The sequence below is a fragment of the Drosophila persimilis genome, unplaced genomic scaffold (genome assembly GCF_003286085.1).
Source record: "Drosophila persimilis strain 14011-0111.01,24,50 unplaced genomic scaffold, DperRS2 tig00000191-arrow-pilon, whole genome shotgun sequence".
NCBI classification, from domain to species: Eukaryota; Metazoa; Arthropoda; class Insecta; order Diptera; family Drosophilidae; genus Drosophila; species Drosophila persimilis.
Genome location: NW_020825298.1, coordinates 1,483,592 through 1,502,225, shown reverse-complemented (window position 1 = coordinate 1,502,225; position 18,634 = coordinate 1,483,592). Strand labels below are relative to the sequence as shown.

At 42.0% G+C, this 18,634-nt stretch overlaps 5 protein-coding genes and 1 long non-coding RNA gene across 13 annotated transcripts; 2 read left to right on the top strand and 4 right to left on the bottom strand.

The window, feature by feature from the left end:
* The first annotated feature begins 18 nt into the window (after positions 1–18).
* Positions 19–2,645, top strand: LOC6595356 (zinc finger protein 239). 6 transcript variants are annotated; one of them, XM_026989119.1, is made up of 5 exons: positions 19–157; positions 276–425; positions 538–711; positions 854–912; positions 970–2,643. In XM_026989119.1, coding segments are annotated over exons 4-5 (1,266 nt in total). In that variant the 5' UTR covers positions 19–157; positions 276–425; positions 538–711; positions 854–910; the 3' UTR covers positions 2,234–2,643. The 6 variants fall into 6 exon arrangements, 5 of the variants coding, with proteins under 5 accessions (XP_026844920.1, XP_026844921.1, XP_026844919.1 ...); XM_026989120.1 differs by having other exon boundaries at positions 500–711; XM_026989118.1 differs by having other exon boundaries at positions 19–208; positions 276–711.
* A 74-nt stretch (positions 2,646–2,719) lies between these two features.
* On the bottom strand, positions 2,720–5,896 carry LOC113565829 (zinc finger protein 431-like). 2 transcript variants are annotated; one of them, XM_026989115.1, is made up of 2 exons: positions 5,725–5,896; positions 2,720–4,822 (listed from the first exon to the last, which is right to left on the bottom strand). In XM_026989115.1, exon 2 carries the CDS (start codon positions 4,816–4,818, stop codon positions 3,058–3,060), a length of 1,761 nt encoding a protein of 586 aa, XP_026844916.1. In that variant the 5' UTR covers positions 4,819–4,822; positions 5,725–5,896; the 3' UTR covers positions 2,720–3,057. The 2 variants fall into 2 exon arrangements, with proteins under 2 accessions (XP_026844916.1, XP_026844915.1); XM_026989114.1 differs by lacking the exon at positions 5,725–5,896 and adding an exon at positions 4,881–4,932.
* A 273-nt stretch (positions 5,897–6,169) lies between these two features.
* Positions 6,170–6,546, top strand: LOC113565833. Its single transcript, XR_003408823.1, has 2 exons — positions 6,170–6,289; positions 6,387–6,546. It is a non-coding gene; the product is annotated as an uncharacterized LOC113565833 (long non-coding RNA).
* Positions 6,547–8,095: 1,549 nt separating this feature from the next.
* Positions 8,096–9,797, bottom strand: LOC113565831 (zinc finger protein 501-like). The gene is made up of 2 exons (XM_026989122.1): positions 9,792–9,797; positions 8,096–9,708 (listed from the first exon to the last, which is right to left on the bottom strand). Exon 2 carries the CDS (start codon positions 9,702–9,704, stop codon positions 8,508–8,510), a length of 1,197 nt encoding a protein of 398 aa, XP_026844923.1. The 5' UTR covers positions 9,705–9,708; positions 9,792–9,797; the 3' UTR covers positions 8,096–8,507.
* A 321-nt stretch (positions 9,798–10,118) lies between these two features.
* LOC113565827 (polyphosphoinositide phosphatase) lies at positions 10,119–12,949 on the bottom strand. Its single transcript, XM_026989111.1, has 3 exons — positions 12,817–12,949; positions 11,137–12,760; positions 10,119–11,069 (listed from the first exon to the last, which is right to left on the bottom strand). The coding sequence occupies exons 1-3, from the start codon at positions 12,895–12,897 to the stop codon at positions 10,198–10,200; spliced, it is 2,577 nt and encodes an 858-aa protein (XP_026844912.1). The 5' UTR covers positions 12,898–12,949; the 3' UTR covers positions 10,119–10,197.
* A 1,094-nt stretch (positions 12,950–14,043) lies between these two features.
* LOC113565830 (zinc finger protein 239-like) lies at positions 14,044–15,739 on the bottom strand. 2 transcript variants are annotated; one of them, XM_026989117.1, is made up of 3 exons: positions 15,720–15,739; positions 15,449–15,643; positions 14,044–15,390 (listed from the first exon to the last, which is right to left on the bottom strand). In XM_026989117.1, the coding sequence occupies exons 2-3, from the start codon at positions 15,471–15,473 to the stop codon at positions 14,279–14,281; spliced, it is 1,137 nt and encodes a 378-aa protein (XP_026844918.1). In that variant the 5' UTR covers positions 15,474–15,643; positions 15,720–15,739; the 3' UTR covers positions 14,044–14,278. The 2 variants fall into 2 exon arrangements, with proteins under 2 accessions (XP_026844918.1, XP_026844917.1); XM_026989116.1 differs by having other exon boundaries at positions 14,044–15,643; positions 15,720–15,733.
* Positions 15,740–18,634: the final 2,895 nt, after the last annotated feature.

The following is an 18,634-nucleotide window of genomic DNA, read 5'->3' as shown; positions in this document are numbered from 1 at the left end:
ATTTAAATTTTGTGTTATATGATACTGGAAGAGGACAGAACAAGATAAAACACAAACTAAATTGCAAATCTGCAATGCCTCGAAGGACCCATGGGAGGAATGATTTTGGATTACACACAAGAGCAACGCCTGGATTTAGTACCTATGTATGCAACAGGTGTGGGCATGGAATACTGTTAGTGGATTTTCCGAAAATATAAATACATATGTACATTCTCAAGCTGGTATTTATACAAATATAGATATCGTTGACTCCTTTCTTTATTGTCATTTAGGTTCTGCTTTTAACACGCAACGTATCTCAACAGGACATGGCAATGGTATGTGCGCATATTTATCAGTAACTTGCATACCGGGTTATGCGCTGACCAACTTGCTGCGGATCAGCGCAGATAGCTTTGGGATGTAAATGGATAAAGTCTTACGTATGTATCTATTATCGTTTGTCAATTCATGTTATTCTATATTCCATTCAATGAGGCCTCCAAATATACACTAGAATTAGTTGTAGCGAATATCGTTTGCATAATTGTACAGAACAGGAGCAGAACTCTCGCTGGCTGGCGTAGAGGCTGGACACCGTGTGCTTGCCCATAACCAGCCACCTGCTTTTTTGGGAAAGAAGTCCGGCTATGCTGCTGCATACCAATCCATATCAGCCCAAGCCTAAGCCTAATCGTGCGAAAAAACCGTGGATCAGTGGAAACATTGGTAGGGTCATTCTCCTGTGTGCGTACATTCGATAACACAACATACATACATATGTATGTAAATTCATTCGAATAGATGAGCTTGCGCTTAACAGCTCATTTCTTCTCCTCTTCTCCATTTCTCAAAACTAAAACAATTCAAGTGGAGGAAAAAATTAACACCAATTGGCTGCTTGAGGGTTTGATTACGCTTATTTCTCATGTAAATATTTATGTAAATATTGTTGTATTCCGTTCATTAATATTCATTTACTTGCAGGACAATGCAGGAAATATGCAGAGTTTGCATGACAAACTCCGGACCATTCACAAATATTTTTGATGAAAGACCCACGTTGGAAACTTGCATTGCTGACATGATAACACAGTGCACCGGGTACGTGGTTAGGCGAGGCGATTTACTACCAGAAAACATATGTCCGCCCTGCCTCGAGGATGCAGTGAGTGCATTCACCCTTAAGAAAACCTGTGAGCACAGTCATAAACTCTATTTCCCAGTGATGGTGGAGGATATAGAAGAATTTGCCGATACTCTAGAAGATGAGGATTGGGAACCGTCAGATATTGAAAGTGAGCAGTCGAAACATTTTGAAAACGATGAAGAGATGAATCAAAATGATAGCAATAACATTGATCAATTTGTACGACCCTTCAAATGCTCCGACTGCACAAAATCCTTTCACCAAAAAGCCCATCTTCAATCACACACCCGTACGCACACAGGTGATCGACCCTACCAATGTTCCTACTGCTCGATGTCGTTTGCACAGAAATACAATCTTGACAGACACACTCGTTCACACACTAATGATCTTTCATACCAGTGCCCTCATTGCTCAAAGTCCTTCATACAAAAATGCAATCTTGAAAAACACACTCGTACTCACACAGGTGATCGACCCTACCAGTGCTCCCACTGTTCGAAGTCATTTCCACAAAAATCCCATCTCCATGTACACAACTGTACGCACGCCATGGAACTGCCGCATATGTGTCCTCACTGCTCTAAGTCATTTTCCCGTTCCGATAGTCTACGGATTCATATCCTCCGGTTGCACACGGATAAACGACCATACAAATGCTCTCACTGCTCGCAGTCATTTCAACAAAAATTTCATCTCCGAGAACACAGCCGTATTCACACTGGCGAACGGCCGCATAGATGCTCTTACTGCTCAAAGTCTTTTAAACAAAAATCAAAGCTTGATAGACACACTTTTACTCACACAGGGGAACGACCCTACCAATGCACTCAGTGCTCGAAGTCATTTCAGGAAAAGTCGAATCTCCAGGTACACCTCCGTTCTCACACAGGGGAGCGTCCTTACAAGTGCATCCACTGCTCAAAGACTTTTAGATACAGAAACAGTAGCTACCAAAGACACATACTAACTCACAAAAGCAACGACAACTGTGCCATTCCGTCATTCTTCGAGATCACATCCGTAAGAACGTTGAGAATGGAAGATCCTATTGCTCCTACTGCTCCAACCCTGGACCGTAATTATTCGTCAAAACGATGACGCCTAATCCCAATCGACTATTTCCTTTGCCGTTTTGTGTTACTGTTTGTTGTTGCAGTGTAAGGACTGGCAAGTAGATCGATTTTAAAACTGACGTCGAAACGGCTAAGCATGACTTCTATGACTTAAATAAATTATGTATGTATGTAGATCAGAGGTCGGCTTAAAATGTTAATTCCAATAAAATATTATAAAAAACAATCACAAATTCCAATTGTAAAATATTCATTATGTTCGATTTTCTCACCTCTCAAGAGATAAATGAGCAGAACCATACGTGCCAAATATCAGAAGTCTCCTTTTTAAAAAAGAAACTAAATGTCATAATAAAGTTTTTATTTTATAATTTAAAATCTTAATAAATAGATCCAATTGAATTTATCCAAGTAAATTTTATATATCCCATATTCTTAATTTAAATACCCATTGCCAATCCATGAAGAAATAAACAAATATTTATTAATTATTTTCTTTTTAAGTTGGTGAACAATTTAAAATTTCATTTTAATTTTGATTTGTCAAAGACAAAAAAAAGGATTTCATTAATAGTACATAGGAATTTATTTGCATGCAGATCTATAACCTGCTTGAGGCAAAGGACACATTCACAGACTTAACTAGTGGGCCGAAAGGTGTCCTTTGTCTGGAGCAATCAGACCTTATCTGTTTTTCCTAGCTTCGCATGCAAGCAATCCTCAGGGTGCTTACGAGATTGTGATATACCAGATAGTACCGGAATGGGAGTCAAGTCATTGGTGTTGAGAGTTAGTGTATGTCTTTGGTAGGTTTGGGTTTTGTATTTAAATTAGTTATTTAAAGTAGACTTAGGGTGAATATTCTCTATGAGTTCGGAAGTGTATTTTGAGATGGGAATTTTGATTAAATGACTTCAAACAGTGAGAGCACTGGAAGGGTCGTTCTCCTGTGTGAGTAAGGATGTGTCTATCAAGTTTGTATTTTTGTATAAAAGCCATTGGACATTCAGGGCATTCGAATGGTCGTTCATCCGTGTGCCAAAGTATATGATCTCGAAGAGAAGTGGCGTGAGCATAAGAACTAGAGCAGCGGGTACACTTGTACGGTCGTTCCCCTGTGTGAGTCCGGATGTGCACATTGAGAGTGCATTTTTCTGGAAACGACTTCGGGCAACGAGAGCATTTAAAGGGCCGCTCACCTGTGTGGGTGTGGGTGTGTATTTGAAGATGGGCGAGTTGTTTAAACGACATCGGACAGTAAGAACACTCGTACGGTCGCTCCCCCGTGTGAGTTCGACTGTGTTGTTTAAGTTCGGAATTCTGTGTGAATGACATCGAGCACTCAGGGCATTTGTAGGGTCGTTCCCCAGTGTGCGTACGGATGTGATTGCGGAGAGTTCCAGCGTGAGGAAAAGACTTGGAGCAGTGGGTACACTTGTACGGTCGCTCGCCCGTGTGAGTGCGGTTGTGTATCTCTAGGTTAGATTTTTCTGGAAATGACTTCGAACACTGAGTGCATTGGTAGGGTCGTTCACCTGTGTGAGAAAGGGTGTGTCTATCAAGTTTAGACTTATGTACGAAAGTTTTTGAGCAGGAAGAACATTTATACGGCCGTTCCCAGCTGTGTGTATGGCTGTGTCTTTGGAGGTCGGATTTTTCTTGAAATGACTCCGAGCAGTAACTACATTTGTAGGTTCGTTCATCCTTGTGCAAGCGCAAATGAATTCGGAGGCAATCGGATCGGGCAAAGGACTTAGGGCAGTGGGAACACTTATAAGGTCGTTCTCCCGTATGACTACGGATGTGTATCTTGAGTTCGAATTTTTGTGTAAATGACATCGGGCATTGGGAACATTTGAAGGGTCGATCACCCGTGTGTGTACGGGTGTGTCTATCAAGATTATATTTTTGTGCAAAAGACTTCGAGCAGTGGGAACATTTGAAGGGTCGATCCCCTGTGTGCATACGGGTGTGAGTTTGAAGATTGGATTTTAGTCGAAATTTCTTTGAGCAGAATATGCATTTGTAGGGTTGTTCTCCCGTGTGCGTACGGATGTGAAGCCGAAGAGTTCCGGAGTGAGAGAAAGACTTCGAGCAATGAGAACACTTATACGGTCGCTCGCCCGTGTGAGTTCGCATGTGAACTTTGAGATAGGATGCTTCTTTAAATGACTTCGAGCAGTGAGAACATTTATGTGGTCTATCAATTTTATCAGTGTTATCAATTTGATCCGTATTATCAGTGCTATCAATTTTATCAGCGTTATCACTTTTATCAGTGTTATCGCTACCATCTTGATCGGTTTGAAAATGTTTTTCACTCTGGTCACTTTCACTATCTGACGGTTCCCAGTCCTCATCTTCCTGACTATCGGAAAAGTCTTCTTTATTCTCCTGCACCACTGGAAAACTGCGTTCATGGCTCTGCTCACAAGTTTCCTTAAGATTGAATGCATTCACTGTAGCCTCTAGGCAAGGCGAACATATATTTTCTGTTAGTGAATCGCCTTGCCTAACCACGTATCCTGCGCACTCCGATTTTTGTGTCTCATCCAAAATACTTGCGAATGGTCCAGAATTTCCCATGCAAACTCTGCATATTTTCTCCATTGTCCTGCAAAAAAATTAAACGGAGTACAGAAACGCACAATTGCGCCAATTAACTTATGTACTTTTTATTGGCTTTTCTTCCTTGTCCAACTTTAGCTGAGGGTAGGTATAGGGTTGTACATATGAATATAATATGTACGATTCGATTTTGGTTCGTATTTAGCATGGAGCTGAATACATACGAAATCGAGCTGTAAAGCGCAAAAATTAGCACGCAAGACTTGCTGTAAGAGCGCGGAAAAAAACTGGTCAGTTTTTTTAGTAACTGGAGAATTTAAGTACACTTGGAATCAATACATTCTATTAGGATACCGGTAGTCATACATGGAAAGTAATGGTATGTCAAAATGTTTCGATGTGGCATTCATTTCCAGCATTATTTTTGTTGCTCTTATGATAACTGGTGTGAAACTCATTTGGACACCAGAACAGACAGACAGAGCTCGAAACTGCCTTTGGTCATTGGTCACTGGCTAAGAAAATGCCAGAAACGTTTGAAAAGGTCCGGTCGTTCTTTTCGTGGGGGGGAAAAAAATTGAGACCTATATCTTTTGTTTCTTAATGCTAACTGTGTAAATAATAAACGAGGTCTTCTTTTATACCCAGTACTCATTTTTCTAGCATTTGTCATGATAGACGAAAAAAAAACATAAAGAGAAAGAGAAGAACCACAACTGCTATTGTTTATAAAATTGGGTTGCAAGTGGATAGATAACCACGTATCTTTTATCGTATTGCCAACCATGAATTCCATTCTAAAGCGCATCAAGAAGGCGAGCAAATATCTACGAGTGCAAGATCAGCAGCAGGAGCACCACACTATTATACAGTTAGAACATTTGTAGGGTCTGTCCATAATATCCGTCTTATTTTCTTCATCGGTTTCGAACTGGTTCGTTTGCTCACTTTTATCACAGATGTTTTCTTCTCTATCCTTTTCCATCAGTGTTAAATAAAGTTTATGGCTCTGCTCTCAGATGGTCTTTAGATTGAATGCACTCATTGCATCCTCAATGCAGGGCTGACGTATGTGCTATCATGTCAGCAATACAAGTATCCAATGTTGGTCTTTCATCAAAAATATTTGTGAATGGTCCGGAGTTTGCCATGCAAACTCTGCTTTTATTAATTGCAAAAATGTAGTTTGGATGTTTCCTTGGCACTAATATGTTGTTTTGACCACAAAACATAGTAGTTAGTGCTGTTAGACGCGAATTGTAGCACGACAAATTTATGTTATGCGAAAAGCCACAAAAAGTGCTGTTAGGCGCGAGAGGTATCGAAATGTTAACTGCAACGTTTTGCAGAAATTATATTCATTTAAATTTTGTGTTATATGATACTGGAAGAGGACATAACAAGATAAAACACAAACTAAATTTCAAATCTGCAATGCTTCGAAGGACCCATGGGAGGAATTATTTGGGATCATACACAAGAGCAACGCCTGGGTTTAGTACCTATGCAACAGGTGCGGGCATGGAATACTGTTTTCTGAAAATAAATACATTCTCAAGCTGGTATTTATACAATTTATACGATTGACTCCTTTCTTTATTTTCATTTAGGTTCTGCTTTTAACACGCAACGTATCTCAATAGGACATGGCAATGGTATGTGCACATATTTATCAGTAACTTACATACCGGGTTATGCGCTGACCAACTTGCTGCGGATCAGCGCAGATAGCTTTGGGATGTAAATGGATAAAGTCTTACGTATCTATTATCGTTTGTCAATTCATGTTATTCTATATTCCATTCAATGAGGCCTCCAGATATCTGGCAGTGCAGGCCAGGCCTAAGCTCAATTAGTGGCTTAATGCTGACATATATTTATATATATATATATATCGCCAGCACATGACTGAACTTTCGTTAATGCGTATGATAAACTATTCCTGAAGACCCTCGGAACGGTCCAACGAGTCTGGAAACGCTTGTCAATTGACGTTTGATACGTTTAATATTCTGTAAAATTAATCTTAAAGCAAACTTTTTAAACTTTAACAATTTTTCTGCGTGTGAGCGCGTATGTGTCGTTTTAGAGATACGTTATGGGCGAATGATTTCGAACAGTGAGTACAGGTATATGGTCGCTCCCCCGTGTGAGTGCGGATGTGTACTTTGAGTTCGATATTTTGTTTAAATGCCTTTGAGCAGTGTGAGCATTGGTAAGGTCGTTCACCTGTGTGGGACCGTGTGTGTATTTGAAGATGGGCGAGTTGCTTGAATGACATGGAGCACTGGGAACAATTATAAGGTCGCTCCCCCGTGTGAGTGCGGATGTGTACTTTGAGTTCCGAATTTTGGGTGAAGGACATCGGGCAGTGGGGACATAGGTATGGTCGTTCACCCGTATGTGTACGGATGTGTATCCGGAGAGTTCCATCGTGCGAAAAAGCCTTCGCGCAGTGAGAGCATTGGTAGGGTCGTTCGCCCGTGTGCGTTCGAGTGTGTCTTTCAAGTTTGGATTTTATTGTAAAGGACTTTGAGCAGTAAGAACATCTATACGGTAGCTCACCAGTGTGAGTGCAGATGTGTTCACTAAGATGGGACTTATGTTGAAAGGATTGAGAACAGTGGAAGCATTTGTAGGGTCGTTCGATATAATTCGTCTTAGCTCCAGTATCTTGTGAACATTCTGCATCAGTTTCCATATTGTTTGATTTGTCACTTCGCCTACCTGACCAATCCTTGTCAGTCAGATTATACTTTTCTGTCCTCACGCCCATCGCTTGGAACTGGAGTTTATGGCTCTGCTCACAGGTGCTCTTAAGATTGAATGCACTCACTGCATCCTCGAGGCAGGGCGGACATATATTTTCTGGTAGTAAATCGCCTGGCCTAACCTCGTACCCGGTACACTGCTCTATCATGTCAGCAATGCAAGTTTCCAATGTGGGTCTATTATTAAAAATGTTTGTGAAAGCTCCGGACTTTGTATTGCAAACTCTGCATATCTCCTCCATGGCCCTGTAATTGAATGAATCTTCACAATCGGAATACAATAATATACATCTACTGGTGAATCAAATGAAATATTATTTATTTAATCAAGAGCCACATATTATTACTTGCGAGTTGTTTTGTTGTGATTAGAGCTAATAACATAATGTGCTGTAAGGCGCGCAGCACATGGTAACAGGGTGTGTTAGTACTGTAAAAATATAGTATGGATGTTCCTGAAAGAGATTTTAATATTCTTTAGACTAACCTGAACTTTTCATAACTTTTCAGCAATACGGTTCAAGAATACATTGTTAAATTGCAAAATGTTGTGGCATATTTTTATTAAATATACATATCTCTCTATTATATACAATTTTTGACGGGGATTGGCGCACGAGCAAAGCGAGGGTGCTGTGCTTGCCCTCTAGTACTCAATAAAACTGTACACAATATACAAATGTACTAGCTTTTTTGAGTGGGCGAACGATTAAGCAGCACCTGGAAAACTTAAATATTTGGGTCGTTGGGTCTGTGATTTGTGTGGATCCCTTTAATAGTTGCAACCATTAACTCGTATTCGAATGTACGCCTAAAGGTGTTCTTTTTCTGAGACTATTTCGCTCGTTTTTAGTTATTCCGGAAAGTTTCAAGATCTCGATCTGCAGTGGAAGAACTCGTGCCATTCTTCATGGAGCCTATGGATGTGAGTTCGACGATCAACGGAATTTAGAAGGGAATTTATGCATCGGGTAGACTTGAAAGCTCTTGTCCCGTGTGAGAAAGGGTATGTCTTTTCAGAGATGAGTTGTGAATAAAGGCCTTTGAGCAGAACGAGCACTTGTAAGGATGCTCTCCAGTGTGAATACAGATATGTGCTTGGAGATCGGAACTTTTCATAAAGGACTTTGAGCAGTAGGAGCATTGGTGGTCGGATCGGTCCACCGTGTGAGTACGTAAGTGTGTATCAAGATTGGATTTTTGTATAAAGGACTTCGGGCAGTGGGAACACTGGTAGGGTCGTTCGCCAGTATGCAAACGGATATGAGCCCGTAGGCAAGCGGCTCGGGCAAAGGACTTGGGGCATTGAGAGCACTTAAACGGTCGCTCTCCCGTATGAGAGCGTATGTGCACTTGCAGCTCTGATTTTTGTGCAAACGACATAGAGCAGTCTGAACATTGGTATGGTCGTTCACCGGTATGCAACAAGATATGATCCCGAAGTGTTCCGGCATGGGAAAACGACTTTGGGCAATGAGAACATGTATACGGTCGCTCTCCGGTGTGTGTGCGGCTGTGTACTTTTAGATGAGACAGTTCTTGAAATGACTTCGGACATTCGGAGCATTGATGGGGCCGATCTCTTGTGTGGGTACGGATGTGTATTTGAAGATGGGAGTTCTGCTTAAACGTCTTCGAGCAATGCGTGCACTCAAACGGTCGCTCACCCGTGTGAATACGGATGTGCACTTCGAGTTCGCTTTTTTGTATAAATGACTTTGAGCAGTCGGGGCATTTGTAGGGTCGTTCACCCGTATGAAATTTGATGTGTCTATATAAGTTGCTTCTATGCGTATACCGCTTTGAACAATGGGGGCATCTAAATAAAGCATCGACGTCCTTATCATCTTTTTTGACTTTTTCATCACAGTTCTCGTCGTCACGATTATCACAGAGGACCTCTTCCATACCCGTCTCCCTTTCTTGGAAGTAGAGTCTGTGGCTCTGCACACAGATGGTCTTTAGATTGAATGCACTCACTGCATCCTCAAGGCAGGGCGGACATATGTTTTCTGGCAGTAAATCGCCTCGGCTAACCTCGTAGCCGGTGAACTCCGCTATCATGTCAGCAATGCAAGTATCCCAGTTTTGTGGCTTGTCGAAAATGTTTGTGAATGCTGCAGACGTACCCACGCAAACTCTGCATATTTTCTCCATTTTCCTGCAAGTAAATGAATCTTAAATAAACAGCCAACAGGACTCGCAATTGCGCACTGGAACGCATTGAATATAAAACAAACCAACTTGTTCGGCTCTTCAGAATTGCAAAACATGTAGTATTGATGATTATTTGGCACGATTTAGTTTGTTTTGACAACAAAACAGAAGCAGTACAGCTGTTGGGCACGAAATGTATCTGTTAAATTATGTGCTGTTAGGCGCGGAAGGCATGTTAAATTATATTTAATGCTAATACAACAAACAACAAACCCAACAACGAATTAAATGACAATTGGGCATTAGTGTGAAACAGATTAAAGCTTTTCGTATGAACAGTTTAAGGCATTGCTTTTTGTTCACACATAGAAGAAATACACAATTTAATTTTGATGTCGCCGAATAGATTGAAATATTTAATTAGGAAACAATTTAGGTAGATACATATGTACATAAATACTTATAAGCATACGAATTAAATAATTTGCTGCTTCTATAGCTTCTGTACATATCGATAGAGCACATCGAACTCTTCAAACTTTGGCACGGCACTGAAGTTGCGCGGTGTTTTGCAGTACTCTCCATAGATAATCTGACTTTTGCTGGGAACGGTCGGTGGATGCACACTCAGATACGAGTTTGTGCCATAGTTGCTCAGAGGGCGCAGCGTGATGCCCCTCATGATCTTAGCGAGCTCTTGGTCGCGCTGGGCCACGGAAGTCTGGGCAGGCCGAGCTCCTCCACTGGACAGTTTTTCCAGTTGGACGTATTTCTTATAGATGGCCATGCTCTGCTTGGAGGGCGCATTAATGCTGCAGCCATAGACCTGATCCATTGAGGGGAGCACCGAAGCCAGCGTTATAGCGGCCGGCTCAGCCGATTCTGTTTGCTTGGCCTCTTTCTCGGCAAAGCTGGCACTAAGCTCCTCATCGCTGGAGCTGTCATCGCCTTCACTAGAGCTTGAAGAGTTGCTGTTTGTCGACCCCGTGGAACTATGGCCAGTCATCGAGGGATTTTGACGAGCTTTCCTTGAGGTCTGAATCTGTCTCTGAAACGGACTGTAGTTTGTGCGGAATGTGGGCATAAAGCGCATTGCCAGCTGGCTTATCTCAAAGGCAATGTGTTCGCTAAGATCGGTCCACTTGAAGGACTGATGGTAATTTGAGTAGGCATCGATCATCTCCAAGCCATTGCTGTGTACGCGGAACAGCTCCTTGACGAGTTTGTTCGAATCGGCGCACGAGTATGGCAAGCACTCTCGTACCTTATGACGAACCCAATCGGTGATCTGTTTGCTATCCGTGCTGGGCACAAAGTCATTGTGCATATCGTAGTCGGTTTGTAGCTCCCATATAGGTTGAGTCACTAGATAAAAAACAAAAATACCACTATAGCAGTTACATTCGTTTGCAGAACTAAATGATATACTCACATTTTGTGTGACTGGGCTTGTAAATGCCAAGAAAGAGATTGATGCTGTGCTGCTTTTCAGTGTCGCTAAATGTATTGCTGTAGTAGCGACTGAGGGTCTGCATAACATCGTTGCCTTGGGAGCCCCAGGGAGCCGTCTTTCGATATGTCTTAATCCTATGGACCAGCTGAGAGCCACCATACTGCAACGCTAGAGTATCACCATGCTCCTCGTACAAGTGCTCCAGCATCGTTACACAATCCGAGTCAAACTCTAGCTTGGCCGACTTCAGAAAACCTAATCTCTCTAGTTGGTGCCCCAATGCACACTTTCCAATGGCAAACTGGGCCGAGTTGGTTCGGTCCAAGCAGTCCACGCAATTAGTGCGTACAATGCCAGTCTGAAGGCTGAGCTCGCTGCCTCGAGCTTTAAAGAACATATTCGTCAATTGAATCACACTTTCCGCGTATATAGCCAACTGATCCATGACGTTTCCACCACTCAAACGGCTCTGACGAGCCATATCGAAGTGTATGTGTTTCATTCGATGCGGCGGAGGTAGAAACTGATTTAGATAGCGAATGCTGTACTCCAGTTCCTTTGAGATGATAGACTCGTGCTTCCGACGCTCTCGTTTCTTAACCAGGTTAAGCATTATTAATGGTGCCCCATAGTGGAACAGCAGTCGCTCAAAATGCCGCGAGGGAGTCTGAGCGTAGGGATCACATATGACCACCTGTATCTGAGGCTTTGGAACCATTTTGCTGATGTCCTGCGACCAGTGGGATGGTATGGAGCCCCGCATTTGCGTAAAGGCGCACAGTCGCTGACCGTCGCTTACAATTTGCTCCGTCTCCACTTCATTGGCTACATCGCCCTGGAAGTTTGCACCTCGCTTTAGGAAGCGTGTACCCGCAAAGCGCGTACTGCGTCGCGCTATAAGGCAGACATTTACATGCCGTCCAAAGATGCTGATGCACGATTGACTAACAAACCCGTGGGTGACCTCCAGAAGCCAGTCCTTTAGCATTATACCCTCCATTGGTTGTAGAAGATAGGCATTCCATACAAAACGCTTGCGGGAATCGCTTCGAAATGCATAGTCCACACGCTCATGAATCTGTGCCACGTTATTAGTCAGCGTGTTCCAGTCGGGTAGTGGCTCGTCCCGATCCAGGTCCACTTTGGCTCCCACAAAGCGCGGCGCCGATTCATTATACTGCAGCGTTCGTGTCAGATCATACGAATAGGAGAAATAAAAGTTGCTTCGCAGGTCGATGTTCTGAAACATTTTCTTGTAGCGATCCTCGTGTGGGTGCGGTGGTCGCTGGGATGTCACCTCGTTCACACGTACCATTACTGTGTCCTTAATGGTGTAGACCAAATGATTTCCAATGAAGGCACAACACTTGCGCTTGGTAACCAGTATCAGGTAGTAGCCCTCGAGAAATCTGACAAAGCCCAACACCCCATAGGCTGATGTCACCTTCGGTGAGCCCGTGAGGGAAGCCACAAAGCGTCTGATTTCCAAGTTATTGAACTCGTTGGCATTTTCCTCGATACTCAAACGGTTGTGTGCCAGCCGATCGATGGTGAGCAACCGAAATCTAGTCTCGCGGTTGTTGCTGCCCACCAAATACAAACGCTGAAACACGCAGAGTTATCAAATAACATTTTCAATTAAAAGTGACATCTACTTACTGTGCGGGTCTCATAGAGCACTACCTTCTGTATGCAACTGATCAGAGGATTAAATACTATATTTGGGTTTCCATTGTTCATGTTATATGCGTTTCGATGCGCTTTTCCGCGAATGGACGACAATTTGTTGTATTTGGCAAGAATTATTTGTTTTGGCAACAAAACATCATAAAACGAGCTGTTGGACGCGAAATGTAGCTCGCCAAATTTATGTTGTCCGGACAGCCCACAAAAAGTGCTGTTAGGCGCCAGAGGTATCGACGGGTTATCGAAATATTTTATGTCAGCTGCAATGTTTTGTTGAAATTATATTTATTTAAATTTTAAGCTGTATGATCTTTTCAAAAAGACAGAACAAGATAAAGCACAATTTAAATGCATATCTGCAATGCACCGGAGGACTAGTGGATTATGCGCAAGAGAAACGCCTAGGGGTATGGAATACTGTAAGTGGATTTGATGAAGATACATACATATATGTACATATGTAAATAAATTCTCAAAAGTCCTTTCCCAGCAAATTCTTTGCTTTAATTTCCAAACATTCATGCTTCTGACACCTTGTGAGCAGTGATGAACACCTCGGAGTATATCAGTCCATTGGCCACTTGAATTTGTTCCTTCCTTTTTGTATTTAGGTTTCGAGCCTCATCAGCTACCATTGGGGAGATGCATGTATCCGGACTAGGCCTATAGCATTAGTTGGATAATCACATATATTTCACACTGATCGGCATTCCGGGCAATGAACGGTCATAGCTGGAGAATTTCGGAGGTTCGGATGTTGCTATCACCAGAACAGCTTTTTTAAATTGAAGGATACGATAGTAATACTTAGGATAGTACTTAAACCGAAATCTAGATGCTGGTTTGCTCTTGAGTTTTCCTGGAGTTTCTTATCAACTCCAGTCCACTGCTCTTCCTTCGGCCTTGTCATATCTGCCAATTTGTATGCCCGGTACTTAAAGAGAATAAGGATTATTATATGCGTGCAAGTACACATAAATGTACATATTTATATGGCAGAAAGAACCGTTTCCAGCCCCATAAAGTAAATATTTTCGATCAGCATAACCGTCTGTCCGTCTGTCCCGATGAGCGCCTATATCTCGGAGACTATAGTCGATATTCCACTGTTACTAGTATATTCCCGCGCAAAGGACGAACATCTGTGGCATCAACAATTTTAAAACTATACGAAACCTGAAACACGGAATTGTTTGTTATGGATAAAAACCTTTTGTTTGTCATTGTATAATTTTTTTATTTAAATAACTACCATATCAACATCAAAGTTAAATTATTTGCACATCGTTTTGTTTTTTAAATATTGTTGACGTCCGGCATCGTACTGAAAGCACTACTTCGGCCGTTCTTCCCAGTGAGAGAGAATATTATGTGACCGTTGAAATGGGCCTTTTCTTAAAATAGCTTCGAGCCCTAAGCACATTGGTAGGCTCGTTCAGCCGTGTTGCGAACGAATGTGTCTGTTAAAAGTAGATCCTTGTACGAAGGTTTTCGAACAGTGTGAGCACTGGTAGGGTCTTTCACCTGTGTGGGTGCGGTTGTGTATTTGAAGATGAGAGAGTTGTGTAAATGACTTCGAGCAGTGAGAACATTTATGCGGTCGCTCCCCAGTATGAGTACGTATGTGTGCGCTGTGATGGGCTTTTTGTTTAAATGACTTGGAGCAGTGGGTACACTGATATGGTCGCTCCATCGCGCATTTTTGGATGTGCAATTTGAGTGACTCTTTCTCTTGAAATGACTCCGGGCAGTGACAACATTGAAGGGGTCGCTCTACAGTGTGAGTACGGCTATGTGCCTTCAGATTGTGTTTTTCTGTAAAGGATTTTGAGCAGTCGGAACATTTGAAGGGTCGTTCATTTCTGTGCCAACGCAGGTGTCTTTTGAAACAGTACAGTTGGGAGAAAGACTTTGAACAGTGAGAGCATATATAGGGTCGTTCACCTGTGTGCGTACGGGTGTGAATCTTTAGATATCCCTGCGAGCTAAATGACTTTGTGCAGTGAGAGCATAGGTAGTGTTTTTTACTTGAAGGGAAACGTGTGTGGTCTTGAAGATGGGAGCATTGGTAGAGTCGATCACCCAGCTGTGTGCGGTTCTGTATCTGACGATGGGCAATTTGTTTAAACGACATCGAGCATTGCGAAAGTTTGAAGGGTCGATCATCGGTGTGCTTATGGGTGTGTCTTTCAAGATTATATTTATTTGCAAAAAACTTCGAGCAGTAGGAACATTGGTAAGGTTGATCACCTGAGTGCGTTCGAGTGTGTGATTGGAGCTGGGATTTTTGATGAAAGGATTTTGGGCAGTCGGCGCATTTGTAGGGACGTTCCACATTGTGTATTTTTTTGTGTCTATTTAGATTCGATTGACGCGTATAGCTCTTTGGACAAAGACTACATTTGAAGAGATTATCGAGATCCTTATCACTTTGGACCTCTGCATCGGGTTCAAATTGGATCGATTGCTCACTTTCAATATCTGAGGGTTCCCAATCCTCGTCTTCCAGATTGTCACAGATGCCTTCTTCTCTATCCTCCTCCATCACTGGGAAATAGAGTTTATGACTGTGCTCACAGGTTTTCTTAAGGATGAATGCACTCACTGCATCCTCGAGGCAGGGCGGACATATGTTTTCTGGTAGTAAATCGCCTCGCCTAACCACGTACCCGGTGCACTGTGATATCATGTCAGCGATGCAAGTGTCCCATGTGTGTGTCTCATCAAAAATATTTGTGAATGCTCCGGAGTTTGCCATGCAAACTCTGCATATTTCCTCCATAGTCCTGCAAGTAAATGACTATTATATATAAGAATACAGGACGCGCAATTACATGCAGGAATGCATCGGATACAAAACAAAACAACGAACTAACTTGTGTAATAATTGCAAATTGTTTAAATTGATGTGTCTTTGGTACGAATTAGTTTGTTTTGACCACAAAACATAATAATTAGAGCTGTTAGACGCGAAATGCAGCTCGACAAATTTATGTTATCCGGACAGCCAACGAAAAGTGCTGTTAGGCGCGAGAGGTATCGATGTGCTATCGAAATAGTTTATGTTAACTGCAATGTTTTGTAGAAATTATATTTATTTCAATTTTGTGTTATGATACTTCAAGTGGACAGAACAAGATGCATCGCATCGAAGGATTAATGGATTATGCTCAAGAACAACGGACCAGCTTTGTACCTATGCAACAGGTGGCGGCATTCTCGAGATACAATTTTACGTCCTTTCACAGCGCAAAAAGCATATGATCGAATGAATCGGGTGAATGAATGAATGAATCGAATGAATGAATGTGTTATCGAATCTAACAATATGGCTATTCATATAATTTGTTTTTCCTTTTGAACTGATTTGATTAATAAATTCTGAATAGCAAAATATTCTATGACCCGAATTACTGACAAAAAAATTAGAGCTGTTAGACGCCGGATGAACCAAAAAAGAAGTCCTGGTAGGCGCGAAAACAAATGGGTATTTGGGTGTCAATTATTGTATTCTTTTGCTTTAACAAAGCTTTAGGAAGGTTTTGCGAGGTCCCCGGTGTTCTCGGTGTCGCTCCCAACCAGTCGGTGCTCTCTATCTGGCAGATCGTTCAAATGGGCTCCGTGGGCACATGTTCCTCCTGTGCTTGCGTGCTTGCTGCCTTCAGCTGCAGACGCTTCTGCGTTTTTTCTGCCATCCTGATTGAACTCCATGCAGGATATGATATCCGCATCTTTGATATCCGGCATTCTGCTGTCTCTCTTACTTACATAATTGGCAGCACTAACAACGTCGCAAAAATGTGACTTAAGAATTGCCAGTATTTCGCATTCGAAATTGACTCGTTCAGTTTTAGTCCAATTTAGCGAAGAACTAAACCAGATGAAACCGAGCACCGTGGCGCGCAAGATGTCATAGTTGGAACTCACTTTTTATGTTAAGGTTTCATACATATCAGCTTCCCAGATATCCGCTGCCGTCTACTAGAGGGCGTTTGGTGGGTGCGCCACCTGATGAGAAATCCAAATTGTATGAAGATTTCATGCACTTCAGCATTTGTCGAGTGACAAGAATATAATTTACATACAGCGGCGAGACTTTGTCAGATATAGGTTAGATTAATTACATGTGCATGTAGCTTACATGTTACCGATGTATATTACCGAACATGTAGCAAACAAACTTTCTGGATTAGATCCCAGGGTCTTCAGCTTTGGCGTTCGCCTTTCACCGTTTTGTGATTGACCGGGTAATGTTATTTTATTTCCAACCTGTTCATCATTTCCATGTTTTCTTGTTCCTCTCCTCTTCTCTTATTTTGTATTCCCTCCAGCTTCCGCCGTAGCTCCTTCTCCTCTCGGGATGTCCAATGGTCCTTCACCCTGGCCATTTACAATAAGGACTTTGACTATGGTAACCAATGGATTGGCTACGCGGGCTACTAGACTCTAGATAGATCTCGTTGTTGTTTTAGGATAGGTTTAAGATAGATACAACTGTTTTCCAGTTGTTTATTTATTCATACTAAGTTTAGTTTTTATGAATTAATATGGGACGCGGGGGTTTTCCAATTAAACGATCCTATTTAACAGTCAGGAAAACAGGAAAATATGACTGGAGAAAATATCCTTGATAAGGGCTTCACCAAATCAAGGATTTTCTTACGATCACAGGAAGCCGTCCGACGTCCAGATGGGGCCACAAATAGCGACGAAATCGGAATATGATGTAACCATCATGAAATTTGCCAAAAATCAGCCTCATTTTCGTAGTGGAGATTTTGATGCCGTTCGACAGTCTGGATCCTTACGATCCTGGCAGAGTTGGTCTTTCACCGATTTCAAACATTTGGATGTGCATATCATTTAAATACTGGTTTCATTTTCTTCCAACAACATAAACTATACATATTTAGTATTCTCGGCTATTTTCGAACCGATCTGGGCGTTCCAGGCCTTTTTGTAATCGGGATAGTTTTCCGGATACCGGATACAGGATTCAGCAAGGATGATTTTTCAATAGTTTTATTCATCATAACTAAGCTTAGTATAAATAAATAAACAAGGGGAAAAACTTTTTATTTACTATTTAAATATATGGACGCGTATATCCTTAAATCTAACTACATAGAACGAAATATATCTGGAGTGTAGTAGCCCGCGTATTCCCATAGTCATAGTCCTTGTTGTCGATGGCCAGGTTGAAGGATAACGATGGCAAGGGTGTGCTTCTAGGCCTTGGTCTGTCTCGAATCCCCCTCGGCAATGCTTTAATAGGACTCCGTCTGGCGGGGGATATCGGATACGACTCGGTTTGTGGCAAAGCGTGGGGTACATAGATCCTCTGTGAATTAAGATATATTTCAGAATATATCCACAATTATCTACTGATTCACTTACGCGTCTCGAAGGTTTGCTGACATTCCGCCGTCAATCACTTGTCCCTGCTGCAGCGGTCGGGACGCCACATTGCTAAAATTAAAGGAAGAAATAAATAAAGTAAATTAATAAATAAATAAATTACCTGGTGGGCTAAAAAGAGGGGACCGCGATGAGGGAATACAAAATAAAAGAAGACGAACAAGAAAAAATGGTCTGTAAAAGATGAATAGTGGGAATAAAGCTTACCCGATCAAAGCCGATGAGATAAAGAAAGCATCGTGCAGGAGGAAAGACGGTGTCGGTGAAGTATGCACCTTCGAAGCACGTACTTCGTGCCGTAATATTTTCCATGTAATCCGCACGACGACGAAGAATTCGCGAAGAAATCCTTTTTATAGACATAATTGACCTC

What these genes read in the sequence shown, in the direction of transcription:
- LOC113565829 (XM_026989115.1), bottom strand. Translation starts at nt 4,818, where the DNA reads ATGGAGAAAATATGCAGAGTTTGCATGGGAAATTCTGGACCATTCGCA.
- LOC113565831 (XM_026989122.1), bottom strand. Translation starts at nt 9,704, where the DNA reads ATGGAGAAAATATGCAGAGTTTGCGTGGGTACGTCTGCAGCATTCACA.
- LOC113565827 (XM_026989111.1), bottom strand. Translation starts at nt 12,897, where the DNA reads ATGAACAATGGAAACCCAAATATAGTATTTAATCCTCTGATCAGTTGC. An exon ending in TGCTCTATGAGACCCGCACA is followed by an intron (nt 12,761 to 12,816) that starts GTAAGTAGATGT and finishes TGCGTGTTTCAG; the next exon opens with CGTTTGTATTTGGTGGGCAG. An exon ending in CAAGCCCAGTCACACAAAAT is followed by an intron (nt 11,070 to 11,136) that starts GTGAGTATATCA and finishes TTTTTTATCTAG; the next exon opens with TGACTCAACCTATATGGGAG.
- LOC113565830 (XM_026989116.1), bottom strand. Translation starts at nt 15,625, where the DNA reads ATGGAGGAAATATGCAGAGTTTGCATGGCAAACTCCGGAGCATTCACA.